Here is a 17,109-nt window from a genome sequence, read left to right as displayed (position 1 = left end):
TTTTCTCAGTAAACACACTAGAGAAGTGTTTCTGTGAAACTGGTGTGAGTTTCCCCGTGTGACGCTCCGCCGCCAACAGAAACAGCCATCAGAACTCCAGCCAAGAGAGAAGGAACCGGAGCCAAGATCTGCTCTGCATCCTCATTCAGTCTGACCTCTGACCTCCACTGAAAACAGCGCTTAGAAGAGTTCAGCTCACACAGCCGGTCCTGGTTGTGTTCACGTCTTAAAGTCAAATACATTTACAGTATATATTCCTTTTCGCAATACACATAATATAGATACATGTTGCACAGATATAAACAATCAGCTGGTTTAGTTGTGACAGATTAGAAGCATTCGTCTCTGTCCCTGATCAAACGAGCAGCAGCACGAAGCGACGATGAACAATCATAATTACAGCCCAGTGTGTTTCAGCCCAGATTTCATGTCAATATGAGTGAAAAAGCACATCTGCTCCAATTCAGGCTAACGATCCCAGAGGAGCGACGCTAATGAAATCAAGCAATAAACACACGCCTCAGAACTCCTGTGAACAGAACACACACTCGTCCAGTCCAAATCCTGGAGTAATGATGTGTGTAAAACATCCGTATCATCATGATTGTGGCTGTCATATTAATATTGTTTGTGTTCGTTTCTCAGAAGGTTCTGAGAAAAGCTGAAGGAAATTCCTGATATTACATTAAGCTTGTTTTTCTTTTGTTTCTTCTTCTCTCATCAACATAACAAAACCAGATGATGTCAGACGGGAACAAAGGCGCTGATTGAATTTGAGCGTCTGTTTGGCATTTAATCGCATCTTTTGCTTTGTGATTCTGTCAGAAGCATCTGGAGACGAAAACACAAGGACACAAGTGCAGCACATCCATTAGACACGGAGACAGCTCAACACTTCACACAGAGTCTGACATGATGATGTCTGTGGATGTTCAGAATGTTCTGCTTTCTCAGTTTGTAATTTTCCTTTCTTTTAGAGCCAGATCGTGAAATAAAACGAATGTTTGAGCTAGAACTGGCGTCCCAGAGGAGACATGACAAGATGGGAATCTGCCAAAGGTCAAGACATGGAGAGGAATGATAGAAGAACAATCTCCAGAGATCAACTGATTCATCAGGACACCACACACACTTCAGTTACACACACAACTGTAACTCCTCATGAAAGAGCTGTCTGAATTAAAGTGAAAGCCTGATGAGAAGAGTTAACTGAAAGGAAAACACCTTTGATAATAAATACAAAGAGTTCAGACTCCTAATCAATAAAACACGTTGTATTTACAGATTTGTGTGCGTGTGTGTGTGTGTGTGTGTGTGCGTGTGTGTGTGTGTGTGTGTGCGTGTGTGTGTGTGTTTGTGTGCAAGTGTGTATTTGTGTGTATGTGTGTGTGTGTGAGTGTGTGTGTGTGTGTGTGTGTGTGTGTGTGTGTGTGCGTGTGTGTGTGTGTTTGTGTGCAAGTGTGTATTTGTGTGTATGTGTGTGTGTGTGAGTGTGTGTGTGCGTGTGTGTGTGTGCGTGTGTGTGTGTGTGTGTGTGTGTGTGTGTGTGCTCTGCTTCAGATATGTCTTCTGAGTAAAGTCAGTCAGACTGTGAGACAGGAGTAGAGCATTAGCATGTCTTGTTTATTGGAACTAAATTGAATTTGTTGGCCATTGTTTGCTAATGTTTGCACTGATGCATGAGTCGCTAATTTAGGAAGAGCAGAAGTCAGTGATACTCAACTCATCTACAGCAGACTGCGGATGTGAGCTCATTAAAAGTTCATCTCATGTTTGATCATCAGAACTTCATGATCTCAGAGCTAATGTATATTCACCTGCACGTATGGAATACAATACAGCCAGTTTGGGCTGAAATATTGATTCGAATATTTCATAAGAGAATCTGTATGTAAATTAGCTCATAAATATTCTTAATGAGAGAAGGATATGGAAGGCATCATCACCTCTGTCTAAATCGAATGCAGATCAATACCATATTATCATCTTCATAAAAAGAGATATAAAGCTGTTAAACAACGACTAGTTATTCCAGTTTCTCTCTTGACGGTGTCTGATTGTCAACATTAATCTCGTGAAGAAATGATGGATGAAGCTGGATCAGCGTGAGGAAATGAATCCATCATTTTCAATTAACGATTCTCTGTCTGCTGGTTAGAGACTCTGACATGATCAGAACTTCATATCAACACCAGGTACTGGTTTATACTAGTTAGTGCTGGTTAGTGCTGGTTTATACTAGTTAGTGCTGGTTAGTGCTGCTTTATACTAGTTATTGCTGGTTAGTACTGGTTTATACTAGTTAGTGCTGGTTAGTGCTGGTTTATAGTAGTTAGTGCTGGTTTATACTAGTTAGTGCTGGTTAGGACTGGTTTATACTAGTTAGTGCTGGTTTATACTAGTTAGTGCTGGTTTATACTAGTTAGTGCTGGTTTATAGTAGTTAGTGCTGGTTAGTACTGGTTTATACTAGTTAGTGCTGGTTAGTGCTGGTTTACACTAGTTAGTGCTGGTTTATACTAGTTAGTGCTGGTTAGTACTGGTTTATACTAGTTAGTGCTGGTTTATACTAGTTAGTGCTGGTTAGTACTGGTTTATACTAGTTAGTGCTGGTTAGTACTGGTTTATACTAGTTAGTGCTGGTTATTGCTGGTCAAGCTTGAGCTCAGCTAAAGTTTCATCATGTTCTTCAGTCTCTTTGGTTTTCAGAAAGCAAGAGGAATCATTTGAGAGGAGAAATTTTGTTTGTTGTAAACAGTTTCTTGTCTAAAAATAATCACTGCATTCCTTCCGTTGTGTTCAGATGTGGAAGAAGAAAAAAGAAATGTTCTCAGGGTTGTTTGGTTTGTGTTCATATCCGTTATCAGGAACAAAATGTATTTATTGTGTTTGTCCTCAAACCCAGTGCAGCTTCTGACAGAATCATTTACTGACCAGCAGGAGTCCATCAGACTGACCTCGCTCCACTTTCACCAGTATATTTAATGTTTTCTAATCATAACTGTTCTGCTCATCTTCATCCATCCTGCAGTTTCATATGAGAATCTGATCAATGAATCACTAATCTGAGGTTTATTCACAGTTGGGTTTGATTGTGCTTTAATGTGTTCTGTCAACAGCACAACACGCAGGTGTGATTTATTTGATATTTACAGTGAGGCCTGTCAGTATTTTTGATAAAACAATGTAATCTGTACTAACAAATAAGGCTTTGTTAGGATGGAGATGAACCACGTGACGTGACTGACCCCTGCTGGTCAGACTGAGTACTGCTCTCCTGAAATCATTCAGTCCATGTCTCTCTTCTGATTATTGCTGGCTGGTTATGAATCTTTTTTGTTTACTCTTTCACTAGGTGTGAGTGCTGACAGCGACATGAGGACAGAAGAATCATGAATGATCTCTAATCAATGACACCTGCACATGTTCAACACCTTCAGATCGAGAGGACGCTTGTGACACATCTGTGAAGAAACATCTGCTGTTCCTGCTGAAGATCAGTACACATCGCTGACTCTTGTTCTTCACTGAATCCTGCTGATATTATGTTGAAATGCTTTCTCCCTCTATGTTAGACTCTTCTAGAGAGTTGTTAATCCAATATGAAGGGCATAAAGTCATTATTAAGATTATATCTCATGTTACGTCTCAGAAAGTCTCTGTTTGAGCAGGTAAACAGGCTCATTTATTAATCAAACACCTCATATATTTATTAGCTGCATCTGACAAACACAAACTGAAGTATGAGATTAATAACAGAAACAACATATCACACATTATTATTCTGAGTGGAATGAATGTTCTGAGCTGCACATTTAACCAAAGGAATAACATGTTCCTTGATATTTAATTGCCTCTAATTTACCTGTTCAGGCACAAACAAGCTCTAGCTCGATCCTAACACACACCTGTCTGGAAGTTCCTTGTATGTCTAGTAAGAGCTCGATTAGCTGATTTAATGGTATCCAATCGATCTAAATTACATTTTAATAGATAACACTTTGCATGAGAGTTATAGTGTTATTGTTATGCATGTTCTGCTCGCTCTGACCAGCAGGGGTCCCGTCTCTGCTGCTTCCCAGAATCCCTGGATCCCAGAGGAAGCGTCCGTGCGCGACGTGGATTGTACGCATGCGCAGAAACTCCGAAACTTGAAGAACTTCTTGAGCGCTCAAGCTCCGGGGTTCGGCCGTTCGGGGATGAGTCTGGCTCCGGTAAACCCGCTGCTGTGGTTCCGGGCGTGCGATGAGGGCGATCTGGAGAGCGCGCGGCGCGTTCTGGAGGACCCGGGCGGGTTCGCGCGTGTGGACGGGACCGAGGAGCAGGGAAACACGGCGCTCATGTTCGCGTCCGCCGGGGGACACGAGCAGCTGGTCCGGTTCCTGCTGAGGAAAGGAGCGTCGGTGGACCGACGGAACCATTACGGCTGGACGCCACTGATGCAGGCTGCGAGGTCACGCGCGTCACCGTTATTGTTACAGAATAACAGAACTCTTGATACAAACACAGCGAGAGCGCTTTCATCTTGTTACACTTCAACTGAAGCGCGTTATTACTGGGATGAGCTGTCTTCATATGAACGCTCATCGTGAAACATCTATACTCACAAACAGTTGGGAGTTTCGTGTTGATGAATCTGAAGATACTTCTGACTGATTAGCATTATATTAATAATTGCTTTGGCTGCTGTTAGCAGCATGTTTACAGCTACAGTGAATCCCTGTAGATTACTAATAGAATGCAGATGTTTATTAATAAATTCATCAGGATTCACATCAGTTAATTTATAGTTGAGGACGGTCCCATTTATGTCATAAAATAAGCACCAAATAATAAAATTGATGTGGACTGGATCGATACTGATAAAGTAATATTCATAGATCTAGTTAATTGTGTCACATAGTTTAATTAAAATGAACATGGTACATAGTTCTTTTCATGTTTTATTTTGAAACAAAGCATTTGCAAGTGTGTGTCCATTAGATTATTTAAATATCACTGAGATATTATGTTTATTAATATTTTGGATTATTTTATAATATTAAAGTTATAAGCTAAAGTCTTTTATTTGTGTTTTTGTCATTGTCGTTTTTATTAGGGATGTAACGATGTACCACGAGCCGATGGAAAATCGATTAAAATATGTGACAATTCAAACAGTTGAGATGCTAACCAAATCGCGATTCAATCGAAGTAGAGTTTTTATGAATGGATCTCTGAGGGGAACTGACTGGTCCTAGAAAAGTTTACATGATGTTTTATTTTCAGGATGCATATTAAAGTAGTGTTCATAAGCAGTGCTGCTTTGTTTACAGCCGTAACCAAGGAAACAGTATCATTGCTGTTCATGAGCGCCACCTGCTGTCAGAGAGTGAATCTGCGTCTCATTCAGAGCTTCTGCTGTTTCACTCAGATGTGTTTTATGTAGTATAGTTTATGTAGTATAGTTACAGTCTAATTTAGATGAAAAACTACTCATGCTACATATACGCTGCATCTTTGTTTGGATGATGGTTACAATCCAGTGGTTGCCTCTTATTTGGAATGGAAAGAGCACAATCAAAGCCATATGTTTTTGTTTTTATTTTTTTTAATGAAGAGATTTCTTTTGCATTTTTAAACTTATTTAATTTGGGATTTGTTTTAAAAATTTATGTTCAGTTTTGTTATAATTCAAATTTAACAAAGAAACACGCAGCAATAGTCTAATAAAAAGATACCCTTTTCATTTACTGTATAATATCTTTGTATAAAAAATCTCATTTTGTAAAATAAACATTAGAGAATCGAACTGTGACATCAAAGTCATGAATCGAATTGACTCGTGAGTTGAGTGAAGCGTTACATCCCTAGTTTTTATAAATGTTTTGACTCTGATTCTCAGATCTGGGATCAGATGCTGATTGTCCGTGTTCCTGTCTGCAGGTTTGGTCATCTGACCGTAGCTCATATCTTGCTGGAGAACGGTGCGGAGATCAACGGCAGGAACCGGATGGGAGCCAGTGTCCTGACCATGGCTGCTCGCGGGGGTCATGCTGATGTGGCCAAACTGCTGCTGGAGAACGGCGCCTTCGTGGACGACTTTGACCACCTGGCAGCGGCGGAGGGAAATGCAAGTGGGAACAACAACGTCCACAGCGACAACGGAAAGACGTTTCTGGAGATCACGCCGCTGCTGGCCGCCGCTCAGCACGGACACGAGGCAGTGGTCAGGCTGCTGCTGGAATGGGGAGCGGACATGAACTTCTGCCAGAAGAGCACAGGCTGGAGCGCGCTGATGCTGGCGGCGGCCGGCGGGACGGTCAGCGTGACACAGCAGCTGGTGGAACGAGGAGCGGACGCCGATCATCTCAATGTCCTGGGCAAGACGGCCTTCGAGGTGGCGCTCCAACTGCAGCACAAAGAGGTGAAGAACTACCTGGACTCCATCACCACCGTCCGGCCACAGCCAGGTAAACACCTCCAACATCACCTGAGAGCGTCTGAAAACCCCTTCTGTAGAATATCTGCCAATAGAAGCTGTCCCAGACTCACTCTGAGTTTAGTTGATGGGTGAAGATCAGAGCCCAGTACCTTTTTAATGGATCGTGATGACTGTGAGCGGCATGACACTTAAACACATGAGCTTGTTTGGTCTTCTTCTACATCTGATGTAGTTCTGCTTCTGTGTGTGTGCTGGACACACAGCAGATCGAGAGACCAGTGAGAGCAGTCATATCATTAATGTTGCCATTTTCATCTGCTTTCTTTAATACTCAACAGATGATGAGAAGAGACGTCCTGATGTCTTCCATGCGCTGAAGTTAGGTGAGTTCTCATGTAATATCAGAATTCAGGACTGTTTGTGGTGAACTGCTACACAGTATAGGGTTAATATGAAGGGAACCCTAAACATCAAATAATTGTTTCAGGTTAGAATAACAAAAAAATAAGATTAGGTATTAAAAGTATTGTTGAAATATAAATATGTTGATATAAAGTGTTACAGCTGATAATTCTGTCCTAATTCCATTGTATTCAGACTGATTTTTGAAGAGGTCTGTTCCCGCTGCCTCCGGCTGTTTCGTGTCACTTCTGCTTTGTTTGGGATTGATTCTGGGGATTTAATGATCACAGCGCTCGTGATGAGTGAGCGGCAGTGGGTCTCCCTCAGGTCCTGTAGTTAGGGTGTGATCTCAGATAATCAGGTGATTGTGTCCTGCTGTAGGAAACGCTCAGCTGGTGAAGGAGATCGTGGAGGAGGACGCGTCTCAGGTGAACGTCTCAAACGCAGACGGTGCGTCTCCTCTGATGATGGCGGCGGTCAGCGGTCAGCTGGAGGTGGTGCAGCTGCTGGTGGAGAAGCACGCTGACATGGACAGACAGGACTCGGTGCACGGCTGGACGGCGCTGATGCAGGCCACGTATCACGGGTACGTAAACACACGTGTGTGTGTGTGTGACAGCGCTGGTGTTCGTCAGATACTTCAGCTCCTGTTCTGTCCTTCACTAGGAATAAAGACGTGGTGAAGTTTCTTCTAAATCAGGGCGCTGACGTCAACCTGAGAGCCAAGAACGGATACAAGGCCTTCGACCTGGTCATGCTCCTGAATGACCCTGGTGAGCGTGCGGCTCCTGCTTTGCCCTGTTTCGCTGCTTGAGCTGCGTGTGACCTGATGTTCCTTCTGTCCGTCAGACACGGAGCTGGTGAGACTGCTAGCCTCCGTCTGCATGCAGGTGGAGAAAGACAAGAGCAAACACAGAGGAAAATCAACCCTAAAGAGACGTGCATCTCTAAATGTTCCTCTTCCACCGGATGATAAAGGCGGCCTGAAGGTAACGATCACTGTAATTGACCTCTGACCCCTAAAGCTGCTGTCTCCTTTAGAGGTCGACCGATAGCTAGGACCACACTGACCGATGCCCATTAATCAACAAATAGTTATTCAAACGGATACTGAACAAAAACTAAGATAGTGCTTTACTAATAAAAAAAAAAAACAGTACTTAACCATACTTTGTACAGGAAATAAATATATTAATATCTATTATAAATTAGAGTTCTTAGTTAATTTTTTTGTACGTTATCAGATTGCCATCTTTAAGTATCTACACAAAGATAATTGCATTGAAATTACAAACATATAGATATTTTATGTATAGTCTCACACTTGAATTGCTTCTGTTCTAGAACACGTGATTATTATCTAACCTAAATAACAAAATGTGGCATTCTCACCGCGTCTAGAACTCGGGTATAAGAAATCACAAACTGTTTTTTTAAATCATCAAACAGACAAAAGTTCACTTCAAGAATGACCAAAAAGCAGCATAGATGAGGTTGAATTTTGGTGTAAAAAAAAAACTACTGAGCAAAACAGAAAGAAAAAGCTTGATCTATATAATAACTGTCTATAGTAGACAGACTTTATTGGAGCCACAGAAATACTAACCCTAACCCTAACCTCTAATACTAACCCTAACCCTACCCAAACGATTAGCCTAAAAATGCACAATACACAACCGTCCAGCCTAGAGTGAGGTCATTTAATGATTTGGGACACTCACTGAGGTGCGGCAGGATTTCAGTCGACTGGTTCAAGATTTCAGTATCTTTGTCACATCACAGCTTTAAACCTGCAACTTCAGCTAACAAATGCATTAAAGTGACCAGCTGGATATAAACTAATGAAACTGATGGAAACAATCGTGACATTAAACCTTTGGGTAAGACTTGTGTGTGTTTTTGGTCACATTGTTTTAACCATTTGAGGTGCTGCTAATGTTCACCACTCCAGCAACCGATGCAACCCGGAGAAACTAGTAGTAATTGTATTGGTCAAACTGTAGTGACCAGCTACATCCGTAAATGCATTGATGATGTCACAGACTCCAAGACAATCTCTACACACACCAACCAGAAGCCATGGATGACTGCGGATGTGTGTGCACTGCTGAAGTCCCGTGAGTCTGCCGTCAGAACGGGTGATAAAGCAGCACTAAGAGAAGCGAGGGCCAAACTGTCTCCGCAATCAGAGAAGCAAAGCGGTCTCACTCCCAGAGATCCACAACCAGTTCAGGGAAAGCAATGACACCTGCACCAAACCATCACCACCTGCCTGTAACAGTGATGCCTCCCTCCCAGATGCACTGAATGACTTCTGCGCACGTTTTGAAGCACAGAATGACACCATTGCGAGGAAGTTCAGATCAGATATTGTGTTTTTCCAGAGATGATGTGAGGAAGACTCTGAGCAGAGTTAACCCAGAGGATGTGCAGAGCAGCTGGCTGATGTCTTCTCTCACATCTTTAACTCACCTGGATAAAAAAGACACGTATGTCAGAATGCTGTTCATAGACTTCAGCTCAGCATTCAGTACAGTCATTCCTCAGACCCTGATTGAAAAGCTGAGCCTGCTGGGACTGAACCGCTCCCTCTGTAACTGGATCCTACACTTCCTGTCAGAGAGACCTCAGACAGTCCGAATCGGAAACAGTTTTCCAGCACCAGCACACTGAGCACTGGAGCTTCCCAAGGCTTCGAATCCGCTTACAGAGAGGAAGTGCACTGGCTCTCAACAACCTGTCCCTGAACGTTGACTTTAGGAGATCACATACCAACCACTGAACATGGACGGCTCCTCTGTGGAGATCATAAAGAGCACCACATTCCTTGGTGTTCACCTGATGGAGAACCTCACCTGGTCTCTTAACACCAGCTCCATAGCAAATAAAACCTCAGCAGCGTCTTTTTACGCAGACTGAAGACAGCACATCTCCCACCCCACATCCTCACCACATGTGACTGAGTGGAGGATCACTAGCGACCCCACACACCCCTCACACCAGCTCTTCACTCTCCTGCCATCCTTCCCTCGAGTCATCAGACTCCCCAACTCCATGTGAATTGACCTGAACTACACTTACACACATACACCCCTACTATAAATACCTGAATCACAAACACTTGAAACCCAACTGCATACTTTGCACGTCCGTACATTTGCATAAAATCTACCTCAATATTGTTCCTTGTCTATTAATATTGTCACCTGTTCTATGTATAATAAATATATATATATATATATATATATATATATATAGAAATGTCCCAGGCTGTAGCACTGTTTCATTCAGGCATGCGCACTTTATGAAGTCTGTACTTTGTTTTATGTTAATTTTTTACTTTCTTCTTTCCAGTTCTGGTATTATGTTAGATTATTTAAGATAATTTAATTATGTATAGTCTTTTGCACAGCACAATGTGAGTTTTTTAGTTAATGTTGTCTTGTGTTGCACCATGGTCCTGGAGAAACGCTGTTTCGTTTCACTGTGTACAAGCTGAATAGAGCTGAAATGATAATAAAGCCTCTCTGACTCTGACTCTCTGAAACTGTTGGCACAGATTTTTGCAGATAGTTTCAGCAATCTGTGTCGATTAGTCAGCAAAACTAACCCAACGGTCGACCTGTAGTGTCATTATCTGACAAAGCTGAGCATGTGAGCAGCTCAATGGCTCATCAGTTTATAAGAGCATAATACAAATCTTAAGACCAGAAATTGCATGACATTGAAGGAAAAGTTTCAGTTTTCATATGATGATTATACGCACAGCACTGCTTTGTTCACAGTGGTAGCTTATGGATCTCAGAATTCAGAACAATTATAGAATCATTTATTATCCTGAAATGTGAGGTTTATACTTTTATTAATCTTTTTTGTTTAAACTGAAATGGTTAGTATTGTAAAGTTGTTTAAATCATAGTTTTTACAGTAATTTAATGGTTTAGGGTGTCACTGTAGACTTTGCTGTTGTTTTAAAAGAACGTTTCTACTTAACATGTAGTTCCAATCAGAACTTCCCCTGAATTCCCTTCGGTTGGGAGTATGTATCTGTGTTGATTATATTGTCTTCCCTCTTGTGTCGATAGTCCTGGTGGAATCGCATGTCCAACCGCTTCCGCAAACTCAAGCTGACGCACACACTGAGACATGGGCTCTCCACCAATCGGCTCGCTCCGTTCCCTGATGAAGTTCCTCTGGACGCCACCATGAAAGCGGAGGAGAAGACCGCATCGCCTCCTGCTGGAGCTCCGAGCGCAGACATCTGCTCTGCTTGGACCAGCAAGAGTAAAGACTGTGGTGCGTGGATCCGCTCAAGTTCATCAAGAGCCATTTTTGTTTGATTTTAAACGTTCCTCATGTTTGCTTAGTGCAGAATTTAGAAAAGCAGCTAGTATTAAAAAAAATAACATGCAGTAAAGCCTTGACAATGTTTTTTTGTAGGTTTGAACGGAACAAGAAGTGGGAAAGATGACTTCCTCATCACGACGATGGTACATTTGTTTAATTTCTGCTTTTGTCAAAGTCTTGAAATGAGTGATTGTCTGAATCGTTATTGGTCTGTCAGCTGAGGAACGGAGCGCCACTCGCTCGTCTGCCCAATGAGAAGCTGAAGGCCGTCATCCCGCCCTTCCTGCCGCCATCAAACTTTGAGCCATGGAACTCGGAGCGCTGTGGAGCAGCGAAGGAAGGCCGGAGTGGAAGCATGCCACAGAGACCCGGCAGGAGCAGCTGCGCCAACTCTGATATAGTTAGGCTTCTATTTATAGAATTATAATTTTTCTCTTTAATTAGGGAGTCTTGTTTTCTGAAGATAATTACTGCTGAGTGTGTGTGTGTGTGTGTGTGTGTGTGTTGTAGTCGTCCATTAGTCGAGTGGTCAGCAGGTCCATCAAGTTTCCCAGCATCACTAAAGGCCCCTCCCCCTCCAACTCAGGCAGTTATAACTCCGCCCACTCCTCAGGTGGATCCAATGGTGTGGGAGGAGTCAACCGTCACGCCTCCGACTCACACAACCGCTCAGGTGACTCCACCCACTTACTGATGTCATACCCGACCAGATTAAATCACATGATCATGTGTTGAACTGAACTGATCTGAATAATATGTGCGGCAGACCGATCGGTGTATGACATCAAAGTACTTTGTATGTTTTCGAATCGCTCTCGCTGTAATTAATTAGTTTCAAAAGTGATGAATTTTGGAACACTAACATTGCTATTTTCCAGTTTATTTCTGTAAAGCTGCTTTGTCACCATCTGTACTGCATAAAGCACTGTATAAACACTTTGTTTTGGTGTGTTTAGGTGGCAGCGGAGCGGACAGTGTTCTGTCTCAGATCGTGGCTCAGAGGAAGAGAGCAGCCGGTCTGTTGGACAGCAGGACCCCAGCCGCTGCTGAGATTCCCAGTCCTGTACCAACGCCGCTGCCCTCCGCACCGGACATCAGCCTGACTGACCACACAGATGGCCACTCCAGACGGGTGTGTATCAGTGCTGCTGGACCCAGTGTGAGTGTGAGAAGTTCTGAACCTCTGTATGTGTGTGTATGTCTGTATGTGGCGTTCTGAACCTCTTTGTGTGTGTTTCAGAAACTGGAGTTAAAGAAACGTCCTCAGTCAGGAAACTCGTCCACGTCCAAGAGCACGTCGCCCACCCTCACGCCCTCTCCATCACCCACACCCAAACCTCCCGCCACAGACTCACTCTCATCAGCATCCACGCAGCCCAGATCCAAGAGCAGCGGTGGCTCCAGCAGCGGCACAATCACGGACGAGGGTCAGACACACATACACACACAGATTCACACAAACACATGCACACACACACACACAGTCGCTCTCTGTATTTAGGCTGCTGATTGTTGTTCTCATACACAGATGAATTGTCAGGGATTCTGAGGAAACTTTCTCTGGAGAAATATCAGCCCATCTTTGAAGAGCAGGAGGTTTGTCTGCCATTTGTCATTCTTCTGTCAGTCTGCTTCTTCTGTTCTTATTGCAGCGCGGTTTTGTTCTTTAACGGTGTGATTCTGTCAGAGCTGTGGCATAGCGGATTAAGAAAACAGTGCCCTGAGGCTAAAGCAAACCCAAGGGCCTCCTTCATAGTAACTTATCTTAGTGTTACAACATTGTTTTTTTGTTTTTTCATCCTCCACAACCAATCATGGGCCCCCTCATTGTTCAGTCCCTGGGACTTCAGCCACGTCTAGCGCTTGTGTTAATCCGGTCTTGCGTAGCAGTGAGCTTGCATTCCACGCATTGAGATAGAGGCCGGTTTATTTCTCTCGTTTTCTCCATCGCCTGCCCCTCTATTTTCTGAATTAAATCATTCAAAGGCAGATCAAGCCCATCTCTGGTTTGTCTAATGAACAGTGATGGATGTTTTGATGCAGGTGGATATGGAGGCATTTCTGACTCTGACTGACGGAGACTTGAAAGAGCTGGGAATTAAAACAGACGGTCCGCGGCAACAGATTCTGGCGGCCATATCAGAGCTGAATGCTGGGAAAGTGAGTGTGTATGTGATCGGGCAGAAATAGAGGCTCATCTGAACTATAAATAATGTGATTATTAACATATTTTCATGACAGGGGAGGGAAAGACAGATTTTACAAGAAACCATCCATAACTTCCAGTCGTCGTTTGGCAGCAGCGCCAGTAACCCTCGACCGTCGGGATATCCACGCTGTGAGTGTCACAACACGTTACAATCACAACATCATTACTGTCACAATACTGTTAAATCACAAGATCATTACAGTTACAACAACATTACAATCCCAACAACATTACAGTCACATCACTGCCACAGTCACAACAGCGTTGGTCATAACACTGTCACAATCACAACAGTGTTACAATCACAACAGTCCCAATCACAACAGTGTTACAATCACAACAAAATTACAGTCACATCACTGTCACAATCACAACAGCGTTAGTCACATCACTGTCACAATCACAACAGCGTTGGTCACATCACTGTCACATTCACAACAGCGTTAGTCACATCACTGTCACAATCACAACAACATTACAGTCACATCACTGTCACAATCACAACAGCGCTGGTCACATCACTGTCACATTCACAACAGCGTTAGTCACATCACCGTCACAATCACAACAGCATTAGTCATATCACTGTCACAATCACAACAACATTACAGTCACATCACTGTCACAATCACAACAGCGCTGGTCACATCACTGTCACATTCACAACAGCGTTAGTCACATCACCGTCACAATCACAACAGCATTAGTCATATCACTGTCACAATCACAACAACATTACAGTCACATCACTGTCACAATCACAACAGCGTTAGTCACATCACTGTCACAATCACAACAGCATTGGTCACATCACTGTAACATTCACAACAGCGTGAGTCACATCACTGTCACAATCACAACAGCATTAGTCACATCACTGTCACAATCACAACAACATTACAGTCACATCACTGTCACAATCACAACAACATTACAGTCACATCACTGTCACAATCACAACAGCGTTAGTCACATCACTGTCACAATCACAACAACATTACAGTCACATCACTGTCACAATCACAACAGCGTTAGTCACATCACTGTCACAATCACAACAGCATTGGTCACATCACTGTCACATTCACAACAGCGTGAGTCACATCACTGTCACAATCACAACAGCATTAGTCACATCACTGTCACAATCACAACAACATTACAGTCACATCACTGTCACAATCACAACAACATTACAGTCACATCACTGTAACATTCACAACAGCGTTAGTCACATCACTGTCACAATCACAACAACATTACAGTCACATCACTGTCACAATCACAACAGCGTTGGTCACATCACTGTCACAATCACAACAGCGTTGGTCACATCACTGTCACATTCACAACAGCGTTAGTCACATCACTGTCACAATCACAACAACATTACAGTCACATCACTGTCACAATCACAACAGCGTTGGTCACATCACTGTCACAATCACAACAGCGTTGGTCACATCACTGTCACATTCACAACAGCGTTAGTCACATCACTGTCACAATCACAACAACATTACAGTCACATCACTGCCACAGTCACAACAACATTACAGTCACATCACTGTAACATTCACAACAGCGTTAGTCACATCACTGTCACAATCACAACAGCATTAGTCACATCACTGTCACAATCACAACAACATTACAGTCACATCACTGTCACAATCACATCAGCGTTGGTCAAATCACTGTAACATTCACAACAGCGTTAGTCACATCACTGTCACAATCACAACAGCATTAGTCACATGACTGTCACAATCACAACAGCGTTGGTCACATCACTGTCACATTCACAACAGCGTTAGTCACATCACTGTCACAATCACAACAACATTACAGTCACATCACTGTAACATTCACAACAGCGTTAGTCACATCACTGTCACAATCACAACAACATTAGTCACATCACTGTCACAATCACAGCAGCGTTGGTCACGTCACTGTCACATTCACAACAGCGTTAGTCACATCACTGCCACAGTCACAACAACATTACAGTCACATCACTGCCACAGTCACAACAGCGTTGGTCATAACACTGTCACAATCACAACAGCGTTACAATCACAACAGTCACAATCACAACAGCTTTACAATCACAACAGTCACAATCACAACAGCGTTACAATCACAACAACATTACAGTCACATCACTGCCACAACCACAACAACATTACAGTCACATCACTGTCACAATCACAACAGTGTTAGTCACATCACTGTCACAATCACAACAACATTACAGTCACATCACTGTCACAATCACAACAACATTACAGTCACATCACTGCCACAGTCACATCAGTGTGGTCATAACACTGTCACAATCACAACAGTCACAATCACAACAGTGTTACAATCACAACAGTCACAGTCTCAACAGTGTTACAGTCACAACACTGTCACAGTCACAACAGCATTACAGTTACAATCACAACATCATTACGGTCCCAACACTGTTACTATCACAACAGAGTAACAGTTAAAATCACAACAGCGTTACGATCACAACAGTCACAATCACAACAGTCACAATCACAACAGCGTTACAGTCACAACACTGTCACAGTCAACAGCTTTACAGTCACAACCCTGTCACAGTCTCAACAGTGTTACAGTCACAACACTGTCACAATCACAACAGCGTTACAGTCACAACACTGTCACAGTCAACAGCTTTACAGTCACAACACTGTCACAATCACAACAGCGTTAAAATCACAACACTGTCACAATGACAACAGTGTGAGTCAGAACACTGTCACAATCACAACAGCGTTACAGTCACAACACTGTCACAATCACAACACTGTGACAGTCACAACAGCATTACAGTCACATGATGATCTTTAGTCATTCTTGACTAGTGCTCATAGTGATGTCATTAAACCTGTCTAGAGAGCAGACATGAAGCTGGACAACCTAGCAACCACACAGCCATATCTGGTATTTGCTTTAATTGGTGTTGTCTTAATTATTTGTGTTTAGCTCCGTCAGGCTGGAGTCGCCACCAGCTGCAGTCGTCCAGCAGACGGTAATGATGAAGATTTCTCCTGTGTGTTAGAGCAGCAGCACATATGTCCACTCCAGGAATGGCAGGGCTGCTGAATGTGCTGATGGTGTAACGCCCTCGTCATACATCAGGGGGCGCCACAGCATCGCAAGGTTCCGTAAGAGAGTAAGGGCACATCAGGCCATGAGTAGTCCTGAGATTTGGGTCATGAAAGACTGAACCTTCAGGATCTCAGCTTCTTACATGAATGCACATCAATCTGCTGGGTCAGAAGAGAGTTTGAGCAGTATGAAGTTTTATAATGTTTGGGTCTCCAAACATATAAACAGTTCCAGACTGTTGAAGAAAGAAAACGATGATGGGAGAAAATGTTATATGCTTGTTCTAAGTACAGTTGTGTAGGACTGTCACTTATTATTATTTAGTGTTTTATTTGTATTTATGAAGAGTGTTTAAGCACGTCAGTAATCAGTTTTAGTTTCAGAGTCTCCACTGCTATGAAACTTTCAACATTTTACAGTGAAATTAAAGATTAATCTTTAAAGATCTGAATGTTTGTGGAACATTATTAAATCCAACCTTATTCAATTCATTTAAGATCATCCGTGTTGTTTCTTCTTTTGATGTTCTAACCTCATGTTTTCACAAGATCACAGATTTATTTCATGTGTGATCACAGTCTGTATCTGAAGTGATGATG

General features: G+C 42.8%; 1 protein-coding gene across 2 annotated transcripts; it reads left to right on the top strand.

The window, feature by feature from the left end:
* The first annotated feature begins 4,059 nt into the window (after positions 1-4,059).
* On the top strand, positions 4,060-17,001 carry LOC127946528 (ankyrin repeat and SAM domain-containing protein 6). Of its 2 annotated transcripts, none has more exons than XM_052543159.1 (16): positions 4,060-4,452; positions 5,925-6,451; positions 6,762-6,806; positions 7,207-7,411; positions 7,492-7,598; positions 7,675-7,814; positions 10,911-11,121; positions 11,266-11,315; positions 11,390-11,572; positions 11,683-11,845; positions 12,129-12,331; positions 12,413-12,599; positions 12,701-12,768; positions 13,216-13,332; positions 13,414-13,510; positions 16,385-17,001. In XM_052543159.1, the coding sequence occupies exons 1-16, from the start codon at positions 4,199-4,201 to the stop codon at positions 16,432-16,434; spliced, it is 2,607 nt and encodes an 868-aa protein (XP_052399119.1). In that variant the 5' UTR covers positions 4,060-4,198; the 3' UTR covers positions 16,435-17,001. The 2 variants fall into 2 exon arrangements, with proteins under 2 accessions (XP_052399119.1, XP_052399120.1); XM_052543160.1 differs by having other exon boundaries at positions 4,097-4,452; positions 12,129-12,304.
* Positions 17,002-17,109: the final 108 nt, after the last annotated feature.

The sequence above is a fragment of the Carassius gibelio genome, chromosome A24 (assembly GCF_023724105.1).
Source record: "Carassius gibelio isolate Cgi1373 ecotype wild population from Czech Republic chromosome A24, carGib1.2-hapl.c, whole genome shotgun sequence".
Taxonomy (NCBI): Eukaryota; Metazoa; Chordata; class Actinopteri; order Cypriniformes; family Cyprinidae; genus Carassius; species Carassius gibelio.
This window is presented reverse-complemented; position numbering and strand designations above follow the sequence as displayed.

Excerpts from the sequence above, each read along its gene's own strand:
- LOC127946528 (XM_052543159.1), top strand. The coding sequence starts at position 4,199 with ATGAGTCTGGCTCCGGTAAACCCGCTGCTGTGGTTCCGGGCGTGCGAT. Across the intron at positions 7,815-10,910 it reads ATGATAAAGGCGGCCTGAAG|TCCTGGTGGAATCGCATGTC; the intron begins GTAACGATCACT and ends TTGTGTCGATAG. Across the intron at positions 12,769-13,215 it reads CCATCTTTGAAGAGCAGGAG|GTGGATATGGAGGCATTTCT; the intron begins GTTTGTCTGCCA and ends GTTTTGATGCAG.